We start from the raw sequence: 19,954 nt of genomic DNA, 5'->3' as shown, positions 1-19,954 counted from the left end.
TACAATAGAATTATAAACAACACTCCATACAATTGAAAAAGTTGAAAAAGTGCTTTCCTACAGATTGTTGATGATTACTGTTAGTACCTTTAATAATTCTTAAAAACATCAAACTTTTTTATGAGATTATTCATCTAATTTCTGAATGAGAGCTAGAATTTCTTGAGTCTATTTGCAAATAAAACACATTATATTAGTACTCATGGTGAACTCCACTTTTTGGCAATCTTTTATTTTTCCATCTTATTGTATTCCCTTGTATTATATGTATTATATAAATAATCTCCTTTATTTTTTAACTTGATCACTGTTTTCAAAATATTATCCATTTCTGGTTTTATAATGTAAACATACTCAACATGAAAAGTTTTTGCTTGATTGTCAGCCAATTAATTCGCTACAAAGAAATTCCATAAAAAATGGTTATAAGAATAAATTATCGAACTTTTTTACTATGTTTTAAACATTCACGAAATGAAACTGAAGTGTGTAAAGTATTTAATATTATAAATTGTCTTATTTTTTCTTCAAACTTTTCTTCAAAACCATTTATTTGCTCTTTTATCCATGGCTTTCTCAAAAACATTTTCTGCAAGAACCATGAATATATAAAAGAATATACACCAAACAAGCAGTTTTGAGCATGATCTGGGTGTCTGTTTTATCAAAATAAAAGAAATATAAGAAATATAATACTCTTTTTCTTTGCTCAAACTATATTTCCGTTTTATGAACGTTTTATGTGCGTTTTATGTACGTTTTATGTGCGCAATTGCAGTTAGGGAATTTCCCAATGTATATATGAATATCACCACAAACGATTATTACACGTTCAGCGTCTGGCTGTTCAAGCCGGGTCAAAAAAAAAACTGGCCTGCCGCCCTCCTTTCAGCGCATGTTAACCCGCTGAGGCCTATGTTTGGAGTTCATAGGTAATGGGAACTGCAGACGTGCAGGCGCTCATTCACGTCCCCTATGTTGAATGGAAAAAAGGTGACACCGCCCAAACAGGGCGGGTGCAAAATTTACGCCCAAAACGTTTGTTCCGAAAATTTTTTTTTGAAAAGAGATTTTTGAACCCCCTCAGAAAAATCCCAGATCCGCCTCTGAAGGTTGCGACTTTCTCCATTAAATTACTCGACCTTAACCCTTGATTGTTCTTATTAATTGCTGATCATTAAGCAAAGAGGCGTCAATTGTCATTTTTTATCTTTGTTATGACCTGGTCAGGGATTTAAATAAGGACCTTACCTTGCTTTCCGTAGCTGTGTGCTGTACCTTTACACGTTTTTTTTTTTTTTATAAGAACGTCAAAAATTTTCGAAGCCTTCGGATGTTCTTAGTTTTTTGGATTTGAAGCCTAAAAATGTTCTTAAAATGTTCTTATTTTCAGCATTTTTTGAGCATTTTGATGTAATTTCTTAAGAAATTGCATGTTTTTAAGTCTCCAAAGCCTTAGTATGTTCTTAGAATGTTCTTAAATTTTTGGGCCTCGAAGCCTTATGTTCTTATATAGTTTGTTCTTATAAAAAAAACGTGTATGCCAACAGCCAATCTCTTGCAGCCGTCACTACAATCACCAGAAAAGCCAAGGAGATTAAATTTATTTGTGCTGATTTGGGTATGATAACTTTCAATTTTTTTTGTCATTTCAGTGAAAAAAATATCAAAGAATAAAATACACATCAACAACTCATTAGAAAATAACGTCATGCTGGAAATGGAGTAAAAACGTTGGGAAATCTAGTTTTAGTGTATCAATCACAAAAAACTTTTGAGAAGAACAAGAAGAATGTCTTTTCGGGCAATTTATATCATTAAACCAACAACACGATTTCCGGAGAACATATTGTTCCATAGGTAAGACCACTTTCAATTATTTACTTTTCGAGTTTCAAAGTTAACCTCACTCCAAATAAATTGAAGCAAGCATTAAAAGTCAAAGCTTTTAGCTTTTAGTGTTACACCGGTGGGTAACGGTCGCCAAATTGTCTCAAACCCGTCTCAAAACTGTTCGAAACATAAATTAAATTCTTGGCTTCTGCCTTTAGATTCATAAAGCTTTTCCTGTGGAAGCTAGGCTTAGAGGCAAACTTAAATAAGTAATAACTTTTGGTGTTCAGCCTTGTGAATCTTCATTGGTCATCGAAGTACTTTGTACGGCTTAGTTTCGAGACAATTCGGTGAACGGAGCCCCAGTACTTGTAAAAATAGACTTAAATTAAAAGATAAAGTTTCATTTTACAGCAGTCATTGCGTTGACTCAAGTAAAAAGTAACTCCTAGAAATTAAATGTAGAGAACTGAAAGCCAAACTCTATCACGACGACGATGGTATGTGAAGAAATAAGTAACTAAAAAGAAAATAATAACTTCTGTCCAACCATATTCACTTATAAGATTTGGGTGGCAGAGCAGCATATACATTTCTTCCTTATTAGGACTCGTCAGCACACTGCATATTTATGTTCAATAAGATCTTAATAGCAAATCTCTGTAGATTAGTAACAGTTGTCTTATCAATCTTTTAGGTCCTTCCCGGTAATTGAGCGGAAATGCAAGAAATCACTCGGTGATGACTACGTACCCATTCCACCAAACTGTCCATTGTTGATCATAGAAGCTTTACAATTGAACAGAACTGACAAGGTTTGCAATCCTCTGGTTTTTTATGGTAAATCGTGAGGATCTCATTTTATATTTTGAATTGTCTTTTTTTCTTAGCAAAAATTACAAGCATCCTTTTTAAAGAATTCAACTTTGTCAATACCCCTCCTGCATTGGGCTCTCCTAGAAAATTTTTGTACATGGGGGGTGGAGAATATATATTGTCCGGGGGTAGTGAAAAGTCTACAAAATTTGCCTTGTTTGGGAGGCAAAACTGCCCTGTTTAGGGGTAATTATTAATGTCTGGGGGTCAACTGATGCTTGTCCAGGGGGTTAAATATGCTGTCCGGAGGTCAAAAGTCATAATGTCCAGGGGTAAATTTCCAAAAAATGTTTTATCCTCCATCCCCATGTTCAATTTTTTTCTTGAAGAGCCCATTTTACAAAAGTAATATCTCATGATTATGAAAGTTACGTATTTCATGCTGGTTTATATCATTGAAAATAATAATGATAATAGCAAACTTACGTGTAAGTTACTTATGTATGTAAGACACATGTGACACATTTTCAAGGTTTAAATTTTGTTTATACTTTATTTCATTTATATAAAAAAGAGTGTAGTGTTACAATTGAGTTGAGATAATTTGATCATATCAAAAAGGGTGTGATAATACTTACCGGTGGGGTCTAGGGAGGAAGAGTTGACGAACGAAACTGCCGATTACTGCCAGAAAAGCCGCCGAGCTGACGTGCAAAACTGCCGAGTACTGCCAGGGAAGTCGCCGAGTTGATGAACGAAACTGCCGAGTACTGCCAGAAAAGCCACCGGGTTGACGAACAAAACTGCCGAGTACTGCCAGGAAAGTCGTCGAGTTGATGAACGAAACTGCCGAGTACTGCCAGGAAAGTCGCCGAGTTGATGGACGAAACTGCCGAGTACGAGTACTGCCAGGAAAGCCGCCGGGTTGACGAACAAAACTGCCGAGTACTACCAGGAAAGTCCCCGAGTTGGCGTGCAAAACTGCCGAGCACTGCCAGAAAAGCCGCCGGGTTGACGTGTAAAACTGCCGAATACTGCCAGGAAAGCCGCCGAGTTGACAGGCAAGACTGCCGAGTACTGCCAGAAAAGCCGTCGGGTTGACGGGCAAGACTGCCGAGTACTGCCAAAAAAGCCGACGGGTTGACGAGCAAGACTGCCGAGTACTGCCAGAAAAGCCGCCGGGTTGACGGGCAAGACTGCCGAGTACTGCCAGAAAAGCCGCCGGGTTGACGAGCAAGACTGCCGAGTACTGCCAGAAAAGCCGCCGGGTTGACGAGCAAGACTGCCGAGTACTGCCAGAAAAGCCGTCGGGTTGACGGGCAAGACTGCCGAGTACTGCCAAAAAAGCCGACGGGTTGACGAGCAAGACTGCCGAGTACTGCCAAAAAAGCCGACGGGTTGACGAGCAAGACTGCCGAGTACTGCCAGAAAAGCCGACGGGTTGACGAGCAAGACTGCCGAGTACTGCCAGAAAAGCCGCCGGGTTGACGGGCAAGACTGCCGAGTACTGCCAGAAACGTTGCTGAGTTGACTTGCAAGACTACAGGAATAATTTTATAATTTTAATTTGTTTAATGTTTAAGGAATCCACCAGTTAACAAACTGAATGGGTCTTCGACAGATGATATTTCAAATAGTTCCTGAACTTGATCAGGATAAAATAGGGTAACCAACGTGAAGGTAGTATAGAGGAACATGAACATGATCCATAGGGATTTCCAAGAATCACCAACACCGTTGTTGTGGTCTTCCTCATTTTCGGTTGAACGGAGGCTTGTTTGCTTGGTGGTGTCTAATCTGTAAAGAAGAAAAGATTTCAAGATTTTTTTAAAACTGTAACAGTGATGTGTATTCATAATTCTACGGACGGGCAATGCAAATTTGTTTGAGTTAAGGGCTCTTTCAGTTACGGGGATTGGTTAAAAAGGCATTGTTAGCTGAGGGGACCAGCAAACTTGCTCCAGATTTTTTGGCATTAATTTAAAGTATTTCTCAAAAATCATTTTCCCATCTCAGACGAAAAACCTTTTTTTGACAATTTCTTTAGATAACTGTTTATAGATTTTTCCGATTTTTTCTAATTGGATTTTACTAAAGATTTTGGTGTTGACCTTCAAAATTTGGCGACCACCCTTAAGCTAACAGTATCAAAATAGTTTATTTGTCAAAGTTTTTCATTTTTTTAATTTTTTATTCCTGGCTGCATTCATAAATTACCTTTTAGCTGGTTCTGCCTTTTTTCCGACTTTTCTTCGTTTTTCACCTTTGATATTTGCTGCTCGTGTTCCGTTCTCGACCGTCACATCCACCGAGTTACTCGCATTTGCGTCAGATGTGTTTTTCACATTCGAAATTTCTGTGTTATTTCCATTATCCTTACCGTATGGAAATTCTTTTACAGTATTTTCTGCTATTTGTGTGTTGTTCTTGTACTTTTCTTGACAGTTGGTATTAGCAGTGATTGGAACAACTTTTGGTTTCATGGTAATATTATCTATATTGGTGTAGTTTTCACCTTTATCCCCAACGATCGTGTTATTTGGCGTTTGGGGCGTAATATTTTCATTTGTGAACTCCTCCCTCAATCGGGCATCATCTGTTTGGTTAACTTCTTCCTCTTTCAAGTTTGTTATTGTTGGTCTAGGAAGGACTTGAATGACATGACTTGATTTCGATTTACGTTTTCTATTTGGTTTCTTTTTGGATTTGTTCGAATTATCGCCACCATCTTTAGAAGCATCATTGTTTTTTAAAACTTCTACGAATCGTTTGGTTGCCGATAGTTTGTTTTCGGTCTTCGTCAATAAATCATCTTTTTGTCGTAGCTAAAATACAAAATTGAAGTTTTTTAAACTAAGCTCTAGTTTAGACGGCCAACTTTTTGCCCAGTCTATTCTAATTGTTAGAGTAAGCAATAAATTGATAGAAAGTTGGCAGTTAAAATCTTTGTTTTGAAAAGATCGAAAGAAGTCATTGCATCGACGTCAAAAGAAGTGAGGCGTCTAAACCAGAGATAAAGTATTTACACTTAAAGCTACCAAACAAAAGTTTGACGAAAAGTGGATCTGAGGATCAACTAACGTCAGTCAGTATTCGCTTGAAAATTCCTCAAAAGTTCTGGAGAAAATCGAGATGTTTAAACCACTTAACTGGGCTGAATAAGCTGGATATAATTCTCTCATATATAGAAGTAATATATCTTACCTGGTTGATTAGGTCTCGGTTCAGAGCTTTTTGGTGTTTAAGCTGTTTATTGCTTGAACCTAAGTCGAATTTCAAGCGTTGGCGGTTTGAGTTTCCCTTTTTCTCATTGATTTCTAACGTAAAAATCTCATCCACTTGCTTTCGTATTTCTAGCTCTCGTTGTTGTAATCTCTGTTGAAGAGTGTACGCTTTTGTGGACATTGCTTTCAGCTCTTCTTGTATTTGGTGGTAATTATCATCAGTCAGGTTAAGCTCTTCTGCCAAGTCTTCGAGCTGAACATTTAGGTTCTTGGCAAATTTGGTCTTTGAATCTAGTTGTTGGTTTAGAGATTCGATTTCGTTCGTTGAATACTTCTTCTCATCAAAAAATAGATTTTCAACGTGGGCAAGTTTTTCAGTGAGATCAACAATCGTTTGCTCCTGGCTCCTCAGTTCATTTTGTTTGGATGCCATCTCCTCTTCGAACCTTTCTTTTCCATTGTTATGCAAACTTTCCACTTCTTTCAGTTTCTGCTTTGTCACTTGATGCTCGCTCTGTTCTTTAATGACAGATAATTCCAGACTAGCGCTGATCTCTTTAATCTGTTCTCCTACTTCTACCTCCATCTCGTGGACCTGCATCTTAGCTTGGTCACATTGCTCATTAAGTTTCATCGCTTCACTTTGAGCAATCTCTTTATCTTTCCGTTCACTGTCCAATTGTCTCTTCAATCCATCCATTTGTTCGTTTACTAATTTGTTCTCTTGCTTTGCTTCAAGCAACTCTTTTTCAAGGTTGACTTTTTCTTTTTGACGTAGATCTGCCATTTCTTCCAGCCTAAACTTAGTAAGTTGATGTGCTTGTTTTTCTTTACTGATAGCTAATTCTAGACTAGTACTCAACTCCTTGATTTTTTCAACCACTTCCATATCCATCTTCTGAATATGCGCCTTAGCTACAATGAATTCATTTGTGAGCTTCTCATTTTCTGTTTGCTCACTTAATAGTTTTGTTTGGAATTCGATTATTCTTTCTTTGGCCAAATCGTGTCCTTTCTTTTCTCCAGCCAGCTCTTTTTTCAAGTCACTGGCAAGTTTTTCACTTTTGAGAGCATCTTGTTTCACCATCGCCAATTCAGTATCAAATTTAGATGTAATATTTTTCATAACAGTTTCGTTGGCGTGCTTTTCTTTTTGAAGAATATTTTCGAACTCGCTGGTTACCTCCTTAATTCTGTCACCTACTTCCGTCTCCAAACTTTGGACATTCTCCTTAGCAAGATGGAACTGTTTAGTGAGCTTGGCAACTTCTGTTTTAGCTAACTCCTTGGCTTTCACCTCCAAATCCGTTATTTTTTTTGTCAAATCGTGACCTTTCTTCTCTTCGGTCAACTCTGCTTGTAAATCAGCGATGAGTTTATTGCGTGATAATGACTCTTGTTGGTATGCTTTCAATTGAGAATCGAAATTTTTCATAGACAGCTCATGCTCATGTCTTTCTTGCTTAAGCAAAGATTGAAAATTGCTGGTGATTTCCCGGATTTTCTCACCAACCTCAGACTCCAATGCCTGAACATACTTTTTAGCAAGTTGGCATTGTTCAGTAAGTCTCGAAACTTCGCCTTTTGACTCCTCGTGTCTGTTCTTTTCCTCTGCGAATTGAGACTCCAAAAACACAACCTTCTGTTCTGAAGCATCCCGAGACAGTTTTTCTCTTTCCAGAATCGATTTAAATCCTCTGGTGACAGCTTCAACTTTCTCAGTAACTTCACTCGTCAGATTCTGAAGGCCCTCCTTAGCAAGAACACATTGCTCAGTAAGTTTCGCAACTTCGTTTATTGAAGCCTGACTTCTCTTCTGCTCTTCCACTAGTTTAGATTTCAAAAATACGACACTTTGGTCGGAAGCATTGTGAGCATGTTTCTCCATCTCCAAACTTGATTGAAGCTCTTTAATCAGTTCCTGATTCAATAAACTCTGATGTTGCTCAGCTTCCAACTTTGATTGGAATTCGACGAACGCTTTTTGAGTATCCTCGTGGCTTTGTACAGCATTTTCCAAGCTTGATTGGAACTGGTGAGTCATGTTCTGTGCCAGTAACTTGACATCGTGTTCAACGTCCGATGTAAAATCTTTGAGTTGCCGTCTTGCCAAACAACATTCATCAGTCAATTTGTTGATCATGATGTCCTTTGCGTATGATTCAGTTTCTTGTTTAAGCAAGGATTTATCTTGCTCGTGTTTCAGTGAACGTACTTCACTTTTGAAAGCCTTGTTTTGTGAGTGAAGCTGTTCACACTCCTCTATTGTATACTGCAGCGCGATCCTTAACCTTCCATTATCGGTATCAGCACACTCTTGGCCCTCTTGGTTGGCTGCTCGATCGTCTTCGTTGTGTGAGTTTCTTCCCTTCACCTAAAATACGGATAATTTCATTGAGTTAATCTTCTCGGTGGTACTCTTTAACCCTTTCAGTACCGTAGCCCCCCCCCCCGCAAATTTTTCTAGATTATATAGTGTTACGACACCAGAAAAATACTTTTGGACTCTTCTATCTGCAGAACGTTTTGCTAGTTCTTTTAGCTGACTATTTAGAAACCCTAACTTGAAGATATACCTGATATTCCACATCATCTAAGATTTCCTATTGTTTAAAATTGACTTTTAGATAGGCTGTTTCAGCCAAACTAGAGAGTATGAAATCCCAAAAATTTTCTGGCACGTCGGATCCAACCATTCTTCTCTATTGAACATGTACCCCCTGAAGCAAATTTTGTTTCTAGGTCACTAAAACGCAATTACTCCGTTAAACTTAAATTTCATAAATATTTTTTTAGTTTCAAACACGCGTCCACATCCAGACTAAGAAAAAATAATACCATTCTTGACTTGATTTTTTATTCGGCCAGGGTTAAAAGAAGGGACGGCATTATGGGTCACTGTGATCCTAGGTCCGAAAAGAATCGAGCTATCTCATTGAAGGAAAGTAACACTGAAGGAGTTGAGACTATAATTTTTACGGATAATTTGAATTTTTGGTTTATTTTCATTCGCGAAATTAGTTTTGGAGATGTACTGTATATGTATATCTTTCAAAAGCCAAGATATATCGCTTAAAGGCATCAATGGACGATTTTGTCATGCAAAAAGAGCTAATAGATATATGTGAAATATCTTTAGAGAGAGAAAGGGAAATGATAAACTTCTTTCTTCTAATTGACTCAGACTACTCTAACAGAAAACTTCCTTTCATGGAAGGGCTTGTTTCTATTTCTATTTGGTTGAGTCGCAGGAGGCTTTGAGGTCCATTTTCGCGGACGAAGGTTCATTCACTTGCCAAGTGAACCGCTGTGGGTGGGAATCGAACCCCAGTCGCCTGTGCAGCAACCAAAGTCAATGACCACTATACCACAGTGCCTTCAAAATGCCTACAACAGCCTTGAAGATAATCTACAATATATATGTAAGCCCCTCCCCTTCCTAGCTATCCCCCCTTTTTTCATGAAAATTTCTGATCCCCATTTTTTCGGAAGGTGTCACCCCCCCCCCTTAAGAAAGGGGAGGGTCCGAACTATGAAGGTTTGCCACTCTAACAGGAAGTGTAAGCTTGCTTGCTTATTTTCACTAAACTCTGTTTACCCTCAATAGTTTTTTATACTTAACAGTAATCATGACACGTTATGAAGAGTGCTACTTCAGGTCACAACTCTCTACAGAGCCACTAGTCCTGGAAAGTCCTGGAAAGTCCTTGAAAGTCCTGGATTTTGTTTTAGTCCTGGAAAAGCGTCCTGGAAATTCAGAAAATTGATTAAAGTCCTGGAAAAGTCCTGGAATATTTTTCCTTGTTAGTCCTCTGGAATTTAACCTTTCTCTATAAGCGATCAAGCGTGAAGGAATTTGTATTCTGACCAGATATTTATTGCTTTTATTTTCTGTATTCTAATATCTGTGTTTGCAGAAGTCATGAATATTGTCAAAATCGTCAAACATAATGGCATACTCTCGGGTACCAATGGACGGGGTTTGGAATTAAGCAGTTGGAAAAAATCTCAAAATCTATTCAGGGAGGTTGGAATTAAAATGCCCTGGGTGGGAAACTTTGGAAAAGCAGGCTAATACAGAAGGATTAGGGCAAAAGAGGGAACTATCAAAAACATTTTCCCAAAACTTTAGCAGGGGGTGGGTGGGGTGGAATACGAATGTCATGGGTGGAGAATTTTTCAAAAAATTAATTAGCGAGGGGTACACTTATTAGGTACCCAAGAGTAGTTTGGCTAAAAGCCAAAAGCATTATCGTCTAAAAACTGGTTCCTATGAGACACTTATAAAACACCAGCTTTATGAATACACCCATTGAAGTTTTGCAGAATATCACTCCAATCTTCGAAAATATTATCTTGTTGCGTTTCAAAGAGATAATCCTACGTTTCTGTTTCTAAAAAGGATATTTTCCAATTGTTGATGAAAACGATAATGCACCACTAAAATTGTTTAAATTGGCTTTTTGGAGGAGAAAGGGAAAGGGGCGCCAAAACTTTTTTGTTAAATCTTATTAAAAGTTAGACTTTGTGCGTCTTAAACTGCGCCCTGAAATCAATTTTGGTGAAATAATTTTTCAAATTTTTCATGCTCGCTTTGCTCGCAATAAGATTTTGGTAATTTTTTTGAAATCTAGTTTTGCAATTTTTTTTTGACAATCTAGCAGTTTCGAATGGTAATCTAACTGTGCGCCTCATGACCAATTAGCTGAATGCAATTTAAAACATATAACCCAATTTTTTTGCTCGAAAAGTAATTCGAAATCCGTATTGGTTACTTTAAAAACAAAAATACAAGAGTAATGTACGGTTAACTCTCACTTTACAAAATCTTTGTCGCCTAAAAATATCCTCAACAAGTAAGACAATTTATTATTATTCAAAAAATATTTCAACAAATATTTTTCAGCATATGACAATTTGTAAGATTCTTTTTAAAGCTATGTGATTGTCTATGCAAATCTTCTTTATTGGCCCAGCTAGCTTTAGCGTAGTGGGCCTTTCATTAGCATTCTGCCCGGTGTCAGTGTGTAACAATTTACTAGGCGATACGCGTTTTATTTCAAGCACAGGCTAGTACATATTGTGAAAAATTTGATTGGCTGAAACACGTCTCTATAAAACATGATTGGCAGAAACAATGTGATTTACACAGAGTAACAAACCTTCTTCTCTTTAGGAATATGTTCTTTTTAAAAAGTTGTTTTTACAAGTTTCTCTATCATGTGAACAGTTCAGTTGTTCACGTGCTAGGAACAAAACACTTCTGTATATAAGATTAAATATTTTGTATTTCTCATTGTTGCTAATAAGAGATAGGCGAGTGGTTTAAGGCGTCTTTGGCTTGTACTAGCAACTTTAGGTTCAAATCCTCTCTGTTACTTAAGTCTTGTTCAGTTCATATTTTTATTCGCTGGGCCTTCATGCCCTCTGGGCTTCTTGTCTTCTTGGTTAAAATCAAATTGGCCCATTCTCTATTTCGTAACCTGATAACAGATGTTCAAAATTTTCTTACGCGCACGGTAAACCTCTAAAGGCACTTGAAAATTTAGCGAGTACCTCACCAAAAACCGGGATTTTTTATCCCGTTTCTTAGTGAGTTCCACTTTGACGATTTTCGAAAAATAGAAGCCTTTCAAGTGTTTTGACGCAAATTCTATTTTTTTGATACTGCAGGAGCTTCAAACGTTTAAAGTGACGTCAAAAAATCGAATGTTTAGAGCCCGAAAACCTGGGCTCAAAACATTCGAAAAAGTCGCAAAGTGGAATAGACGTTACAGTGTAGAAAAAAAGCCGTGACGTCTAGTATAGGCTATTGAAAATTATACATCTGAGGAAAATAGTCCTCCCACGGAAAATTCTACAACAAGAATCTTGTTGTGCGCCGGAAAAATAAAAACTAATACGGCGCCCTATTCATAAACACAATCGCGCAACTTTATTGTCATTCCCAGTCCTTTTAGACGAACGCGGTCCTTACGATTTCGAGATTGCATATTCGTCAGATTGTTTGTTTTCACACATCCCTTTAGAGCTTCAGCGTGGTGTGCAGAAAACATTCACAATCTGATCTCAGGTTACTATTTCGTTGCTTTGGAGCAAGTTAGAAAAAGCTTTGCACCTCATTTTTACGTTAATATTTTTCACATACATAGCTCAGTTCCGAGAGAAAATGCTTTTCTTTTAGGATAAAAAGTCCTGGAAAAGTTTAAAAACATCCTGGAAAAGTCCTTGAAAAGTCCTGGAATTTTACTTGTTTTTTTGAGTGGCCACCCTGTTAACACTTTTTGGAAAATTCAGCCTTTCTTCTTTCAAGTCTAGAAGGTCCCGTTCAGAGATCACTTTTCAATATCGTGTGGCTTAGACTTAAAAAAAACTAGAATTTTTGAACTGCAGCCACAATTTTGACTCGAATAACAAAAATTTTTTTTAATCATATCTCCACGTTGAGGTCTATTACCCTGTGAAATCTCTATGGCTGACTCAAAAAATATGAAGAGTTATTCCAAAAAGTTGATTTTGAGCATTTTTTGCAATGTCACACTATTTTTGATTAGCATCGAATGTGCGACGGAGCTCGATTTTTGGGAAAACATTTTTAGGGTAAATTTCAGCTAAAAAACAGCCAAAGAAAGAGTTTTTTGGACTTTGTGAAATATTGGATCTTTTTTTTTTTGATTTTTTGCATGAAAGTAGGTAAAAGATAACCTGATAGCAGCTGTGGAGTTTTCTTAACGCGATACGCTGAAGCTCTAAAGATCGCTGAAAACTAACATCTGAGGAAAATGGCCCTATCTCTACAGAAATTTTGAGTCAACTTTTTGTCTCGTGCCGAAAACTTAAAAATTAAAATGGCGCTCCATAAAAAGTGCGTTTTATAGATAGGAATTAAAATTCTGTCCCACAATGCTTTGCAAGTGGAAAGGTTTCAAATTGGAGGCGGAAGGTGAAAATGGATGTTTGTTATTGTTTTAAAACTCAAGTTTTTTTTGGTTTTTATACTTTATAAACCTCATAAAAGTATTCAGTAATGGTTTGTATTCATTTTCTATAGCTTCAGTTTTCTTCTACTGATAATATAAAGATGTTTGTTTATGATTTTCTCCCTTTTTAAGTGATATTTGTGTATGTTATTTATTTACTTTGTTTTCTTTGTGTGTTCAGTTTAAAGCAAAAGAGATTCTTTTTTGAGCATATTCATCCATAAAAGAACCTTGTTTGTGAAGTACAATAATGTTTTGCATGCTTCTTTTCCAAAAAAGTTCTGAATTTGCTTTGAGAGAACTTGACATATCTCCCGACCCAAAAGTTGTCGGCCATGACACCCTCCCCTGTCGACCATGACACCCTTCCCTGTCGACATTGCACTCGGACCTGTTCCTCTTAAATAAAATTCTACGCGGTCCGCGAACAGGCGCGTGACCATATTCTTCAGATTGTATATTTTCGCCCACGTCTTTAGAGCTTCAGCGTACTGGGCCAGAAAATACACAATCTGTTATCAGGTTAGTAAAAGATGGCTCAAGCAGTTTTTTGTAAAAAAGAATTTTTCAGCTCAAAAAACGCATCTTTATCTATAAGAATCACTAATAATAAGCATAATGTCACCGTAAAGAACCCTACCCCATGAAATGGATTCCATCATCGATAGAGTGGGTATTGGGTTCTTTATAAGCTTTCTTTTTTTACCTATCCAAGAGTGAAACGAGCTGGAAGTGACTAAATTCTCATGACAAATTTTTGTAAAAGCATTTAGTTCTATTAGATAACGCAAATTATGGAAGTTTTTTAAATTTAAGCATTGAAAAAAAGCCTTTTTAAAATCCATGCTTTATTGCTGTGAAATTTTGCCGTTGTCAAATTTAGCAGCTCTCTGTCCCAAGGAGGACTATTATCTAATTCATGTTACGTCACACCAAACTGTTTTTGAACTGGGACCTAGGACCTTCAAATTTCCCATTGAGAAACTTTTGGGAATTTTTTTTTCATCTGGCCCAAAATACTTTTCTTATTGCTTTCTTCCTGTACACGTTTCTTTCGGGGTTTCTTTATAAGAACATCTGAAATGTTCTAAAGTCTTCAGATGTTCTTAACTTTTTGACGTTGTTACAATCGTAAATAAATGTCCCGTTATAAAGAAGGCGTGCTGGTCCAGGTAGTTCCAATAAACGCCTTCTTTTGTTTGACTGAACCGACTTTAAAGATTTATGTACCAAAGCTTGATCCTCTATAGAATAAAAAAAGGATCAACAAAAGATATTGACCGTAAGCTCACAATATCTTGACAAGCAAATATATTTTTCTTGGCGCACCCGGTAGATGGTTGTAGATTATGTACAGGCCTGGCGGAACAACCGTAAAAGTAGGGAGGCTGAAGGCTTAAAATGAGATGAAATTCGCTAGGAATTTGAGAAAAAATCTCATTTGCTCTTAAGTGGAGATGCTGAAGTCTCCCTAGTCTCCCACTTCCGCCGAGCCTGATGTATTGCCTTATTACACGCTTTTTTTTTTATAAGAATACACTTTATAAGAATTTCCATGATGAAAATGGCCTAAAAATCAAGAATATGCTAAGAATATCACCATCATGGAATTTTGCTATTCAAGCAAAGAATGTCATTTTCAGAGCATTTTAAATTATAAATTGCCAATTATACCCCCGAGTAATAAGAATGCTGTAAGAATATTTTAGGATGATTTTCCCAAAAAAGTTAAGAATATCCATGATGCAATGGATTTACACCATTCTTATAAAAAAAAAAGCGTGTATCATAAAGTGGTAGCGTAGTCGAGCGTAGTATGGTAGTGACCTCATTAATAAAATTTGAAGGTTTCAAGTCAAAGAAGATAATTTCTACTTTACAGTAATGAGTGGTCTGTTTTTTTTTTGAAACACGCCTCCAACAGCGCCAAACGTGTTTTTTACGTTTGTTCAACGAAAATGTTTACATTCTCGACAAATTCCAGTTAATACCTACAAAGTTCTTAGAAATGTCAGTCGAAACTGGTCAGGGAGAAATTTTATTTATAATTGAAAGTGCTTGGATCGTGCTTTCTCAATAGTCTTTCAGGCTAGTGAATTTTGATCCATTTGTAGAGCCTAGCAGAATGGCCTATGCAGTGCGGCTCAAAAATCAAAACACATAATTTTATTTTCTTATACAGAAAGTGAGCACAAAAAAGGAGACGGTCTTTATTCTTCACAGTTAATGATTTTCTAATTGTTTCATTTTAGAAGTTTATTTTGAACGATGCAGAAGGTGTGCCCTGCAGCGAGAAAATTGTAAGATTTCTTTTTGATGGTTGTTATATAAATTTATGGCAGAATATATTAAAAATATTATAAATCTTATTTCATTGTCTTTGTCAGAGATTGTAATTATTTTATTGTTGATATTTTAATTCACATATACTAGTAGTTTTTTTTCGGAGTTAGATTATGCACACTTTTATCATGCTGACCGTTCCTTTTGTCTCCAGCGTTGACCCAGTGATAACAATCAGGAGAAGTTTTCAAAACAACGTCCATCTAGCGTCTGCTAGCGTCACCAGCTGATTATAGTTAAATAGACGAAACACCATTTCTTTCCAGCTAGGACTCTTTTAAGGAGCCGTTTCCTACTTCACTACATAGCCTACATCAGGCCCGGCGGAAGCGGGGAGACTTCAGCCTCCCAACTTTGATGAAATTTTTTCTCAAATTCCCAGCGAGTTTTATCTCATTTTGAGTCTTCAGCCTCCCCACTTTTTACAGTGGTTCCGCCGGGCCTGTACATAACTACTATGTACACAGGTACAAAACATTTCTGCTAGCCAAAAAGGGAACATAGCTCAATCTTGATTATTTTTAGGACTTTAACAAAGAATAAAAATATTTGGAGCACGGAGAAGGGATTGACAAACTCATGAACGAAGTTTAGCGAGGAATATGCCTTGGTGAATACCACCATAAAATTGTACGTCTTATTTCTTTTTTACGTTTTCAAACATACTTTGTTATATTATAGCTCGAGCTTAAAGGTTTTATGTTTACATAACTGTTCCCGTTACATATCAGACACATATTTCATATCAGGACAATGTCTGCCTATTGTTATACTGTATTATGCTGATATAAGCAAAACATGTTTTTCTTTTCATCTTTCTGACCAATCTTGCTCCACATCTGTGTCAATTCAATATTAAAAAGCTTTTGGATTAAAATTGATGAGTAAGCAAACGATATCACTCTTATCTAAAAACAAAACCATTAAACAAAGGATTTTCTGATAAGAGAAATACAGAAAAATACAATGGGATATACAGTATTGCTCTTTTTCAATTCATGATCTTCGTGACGTAATATACTACCCGGAAACACCTCGTTTTGGCCCAGTGCGGCAAATTTAAAGTACAGTGTAAACTCCCGGTTATTCGAAGCTCCAAGGGGGATAACAATTTACTTCGAATAACCGGGATTCTATTGTAGAAATATTCTTCTCATAATCTACCAATTGACTACTGGCAAAAATCGGCGTAGAAAACACTACATCGTGAATATCATGAATCGGTTGAAGCACTTTTGGATAGTTTTCAATATTTTCAAGGCATAAGGCAAAATTCAGCAAAATTCCCAAATCTTCCGAAAGACATAATGCCATTCACTATCTTTTTAGACACGATGCATAAACTTCTTCTCCTACTCATATTACTATCGTCACACAAACTGACGTCATCCAAAGAGCACAAAGGTTTGTACTACCACGAACTTCTTTTACACCAACTTATCTTGCATAAATTTTATTCGTAGAAAAATGTACACGTTTTTTTTATAAGAACATCCAAAATTTTTGAAGCCTTCCGGTGTTCTTAACTTTTTGAAATTTAAGCCTAAAAATGTTCTTATTCTCACCATTTTTTGAGCATTTTTTTCCATTTTCCTAAGAAACCGGGTGTTTTAGAGTCTGCAAAGCCCCAAGATGTTCTTTAACTTGTTCTTAGCATTTTGGCCATCAAAGCCTTATGTTCTTATGTAGTTTGTTCTTATTAAAAAAAGGTGTACAAGAGCCCAAAGCGCATCACTTTTCACTAAAAGTCTAGATTTGCGTAACAAAATCTATTTTTGGGATGCATCATTCACCTTCTTTGCTTGCTGATTCTATTTTACTCAATACTGAGTTTATGTATTTGCACTTTTGAGGACGGAAGAGTAACTGAAAAGATTTGAAATAACCTGCAATTTTGGCCTTCAAAATCGAGTGCGGTAACCTCAGAAGCTAACTGTTTCCGTCACAGAAAAACACAGATACATAAACTCGCTAATATATTCCCAAGGGTGTCATATCCACTGACCTTCATATATTCCTGGACCAAGCTCCAATCAAAGATTTTGCTTGACCGGGATTGAGAAACTTGGTCCAGGGTATATAAAGGTCAGTGGTCATATCTCTGTTGACGAATTATACAAAGGTTGTTGACTGTTCATATCTTTCATTTGTTTTCTTAGGTTCTGGACTAGCTAGTATTTCAACGCAACGATATAACCAAAACACTGTACATACAACCCATGACATTCATACAACTCATATAGTCTCTGAGAAGAGAACTGAAAATAAATCACCGCATGGTTTGAGTGCAATATTGAATAAAAAATTAGTCAAAGACAATAGTAATGTAAATTTAAAAGACATTAAAGAAATTCATAAAATTGGAAATGTTGAAAAATTTGAACCGACCAATTTTAAGAAGAGTAAACACGTAAGAGCAAGGCATAAAACTGGATCCAAAAAGTCACACGGCTCCAAAGGAAAATCTAAATCTCATAAGTCGGAAGGTATGTACAAGGTGTCCCTAATTAAAGTATCGAGTTTGAACATGCGATTGAGTAGAAAAGTTTGTGTGTGTTATCGCTAAAATATAAGAACGTTCTCCATCACACAGGCTTATTACAAAAGGTAGTTACAGCGTATAAATTAATCGTAATGACAAAGAAAAAAGAGGGAGAGCTTAAAATACAATTTTGTGAACACGCACATAAAACTTTCTACTCATAGTTGTGTTTCGACTCGATACTTTAATTAGGGACACCCTGTATAGATATTTTACAATTATTCTAATGTCAATCTATTATTGATTACAAATAAAGTAACTAGATAGTAATATGTGTATTCTCTAAGGAAAATAAAGTAGAGCGTAAAATTATGTTTTTTTGTATTCTCAAAGGAAAACGAGGGGCAGTTTCTAAAAAGCATTAAAACCTTCTTTGTATAATCAAAAAAGAAGTGTTGTTCATCGTTGTATTTTTGAAAGTAAATTACATGGGGGAACTCTTTGTACTTGTGAAGGAAAATTACCTGGGGAGTTCTTTGTATTTTTGAAGGAAAAACTACCCGGGATGTTCTTTTTATTTTTGAAAGAAAATTACCCGGGGTGTTCTTTGTATTTTTGAAGGAAAATTACCTGGGAAGTTTTTTGTATTTTTGTAGGAAATTTACCTCGGAGGTTGTTTGTATTTTTAAGGGGAAATGAAGAATTGGCTTACAGTAGTTCGGAAGGAAAGTAAAGAGAGAGCACTTTTGCTTTGGAGCAAGTTAGAAAAAGCTTTGCACCTCATTTTTACGTTAATATTTTTCACATACATAGCTCAGTTCCGAGAGAAAATGCTTTTCTTTTAGGATAAAAAGTCCTAGAAAAGTTTAAAAACATCCTGGAAAAGTCCTTGAAAAGTCCTGGAATTTTACTTGTTTTTTTGAGTGGCCACCCTGTCTCTATTTCAATTTTTTTTTAAATATCAAAACAAACTTCCGGCTATTCTTCCTAAATTGACCTCATTTAACTTTTACTTTCGCATGAAGGTAGTAAAGTAAGTAACACGAGACAGATATCCCTAGAGTCATACGATTACTAACATTACTAGAGATATCCTACAAAATTTACCTAATAAGATAGCTTGACTCTGGGAGTAGTTGAACCGTAGTACCGCAGTAGTAATCGAAATCGGAATTCCTACACCGTAAAGCATTGCTTTCATAGCATATTACAGTGAAAATATTATAATTCTCTTCTTTGCAAGACCTAGTTTAAGATAAACCCACGACCTTGTGTTTAGATAATAAATCAATTTCAAGATTCTAAACAATAGAATTACCTGGCTGCTAGATTCTTCAGAATCTATTTCATCGATTGTTTCCGCAATGTTTTTTTGAGTTAACATTTTTTCGATTAGTTTTTTATGTGCTTCTTGATGATACTGAAGTACTCTTAACTGGCATTCCAATGCCTTGTTGATTTCACCTTGTGTTATCTTTCCAACGTGGAGTATCCCCGTAGATGAGCCGAGGTGTGAATCAGGGACGGAAAAGAACTCATCCATGTGTGTTCGGTAAATACTTCGTTGCGGTACGTCAGTATTAGACGATGCGCTTTGATCGGTGCCCGTCTTGCTAGTGGCGTCAAATTTCTTTGGGAGGCGTGTGTTGCTGCTTTTCGCCAAATCCTCTTTGAACAAAACGTTGGCGCGCCACCACATCATGAAATTTTAATAAATAAATGATTAATAACAATATTCTCCACAATATTCCAGTCAAAAAAATCCAGAACGTTACTGCTTCTTTGATGATTCGGACTATATCTGAATTCAAAATTAGTGACGTCAAATAATTATTAAAAATAAATTGACGTCATGAGCAAAAAATCACGTGACTTATCAGAACGAGGCTTATAAAATATGGTTTTCGAAGGTGTTCACAGGAAAAAATTTTATTAACGTAACTAAGTGATGCTCGAGAAGATTGTTGACTAAAGTACCTTCTGCAATCCGACCACATTGAAATAGAAGAATATAATCAAGACACTAATGTACTAAACAGAAATGTCTTGATTTCAAAGTCTTTTCTCGTGCTTGTCATGGCATTCTGCTGATTCCGCGAAGACTCGTTTTGATTGATACTTTTCCGACTGCCAAAGAAAAGTACCTCCGACTGTCGAAAACCAGGATTTCTAAGTTTAAGATACTTCCGATTGACGATACCTCTTCAGACCTTCGAGATCCTTTGCCTATGTACAAAAAATGGCATCGCGCAAAATTATCTTAAAATATTACTGTA

The 19,954-nt window shown here is 36.5% G+C and overlaps 2 protein-coding genes and 1 long non-coding RNA gene across 3 annotated transcripts in view; 2 read left to right on the top strand and 1 right to left on the bottom strand.

Annotated features, from left to right (window-relative positions):
* The first annotated feature begins 1,659 nt into the window (after positions 1-1,659).
* LOC136805319 (AP-5 complex subunit mu-1-like) overlaps positions 1,660-19,954 on the top strand; it is a 52,299-nt gene continuing 34,004 nt past the window's right edge. The window contains exons 1-2 of the mRNA XM_067061906.1: positions 1,660-1,860; positions 2,531-2,648. Coding sequence (XP_066918007.1) covers positions 1,793-1,860; positions 2,531-2,648 — 186 coding nt within the window. The 5' untranslated portion in view covers positions 1,660-1,792. The remainder of the gene's footprint in view (positions 1,861-2,530; positions 2,649-19,954) is intronic.
* On the bottom strand, positions 3,895-19,458 carry LOC136805313 (putative leucine-rich repeat-containing protein DDB_G0290503). The gene is made up of 4 exons (XM_067061899.1): positions 18,997-19,458; positions 5,854-8,247; positions 4,867-5,474; positions 3,895-4,446 (listed from the first exon to the last, which is right to left on the bottom strand). The coding sequence occupies exons 1-4, from the start codon at positions 19,378-19,380 to the stop codon at positions 4,221-4,223; spliced, it is 3,612 nt and encodes a 1,203-aa protein (XP_066918000.1). The 5' UTR covers positions 19,381-19,458; the 3' UTR covers positions 3,895-4,220.
* Positions 15,101-17,430, top strand: LOC136805321 (uncharacterized). The gene is made up of 4 exons (XR_010846372.1): positions 15,101-15,153; positions 15,722-15,826; positions 16,526-16,600; positions 17,356-17,430. It is a non-coding gene; the product is annotated as an uncharacterized lncRNA (long non-coding RNA).

Source organism: Clytia hemisphaerica, unplaced genomic scaffold (assembly GCF_902728285.1).
Source record: "Clytia hemisphaerica strain Z4C2 unplaced genomic scaffold, Clytia hemisphaerica genome assembly, whole genome shotgun sequence".
Taxonomy (NCBI): domain Eukaryota; kingdom Metazoa; phylum Cnidaria; class Hydrozoa; order Leptothecata; family Clytiidae; genus Clytia; species Clytia hemisphaerica.
The sequence above is the reverse complement of the archived record's forward strand: the minus strand, read 5'-3'. Positions and strand labels throughout refer to the sequence as shown.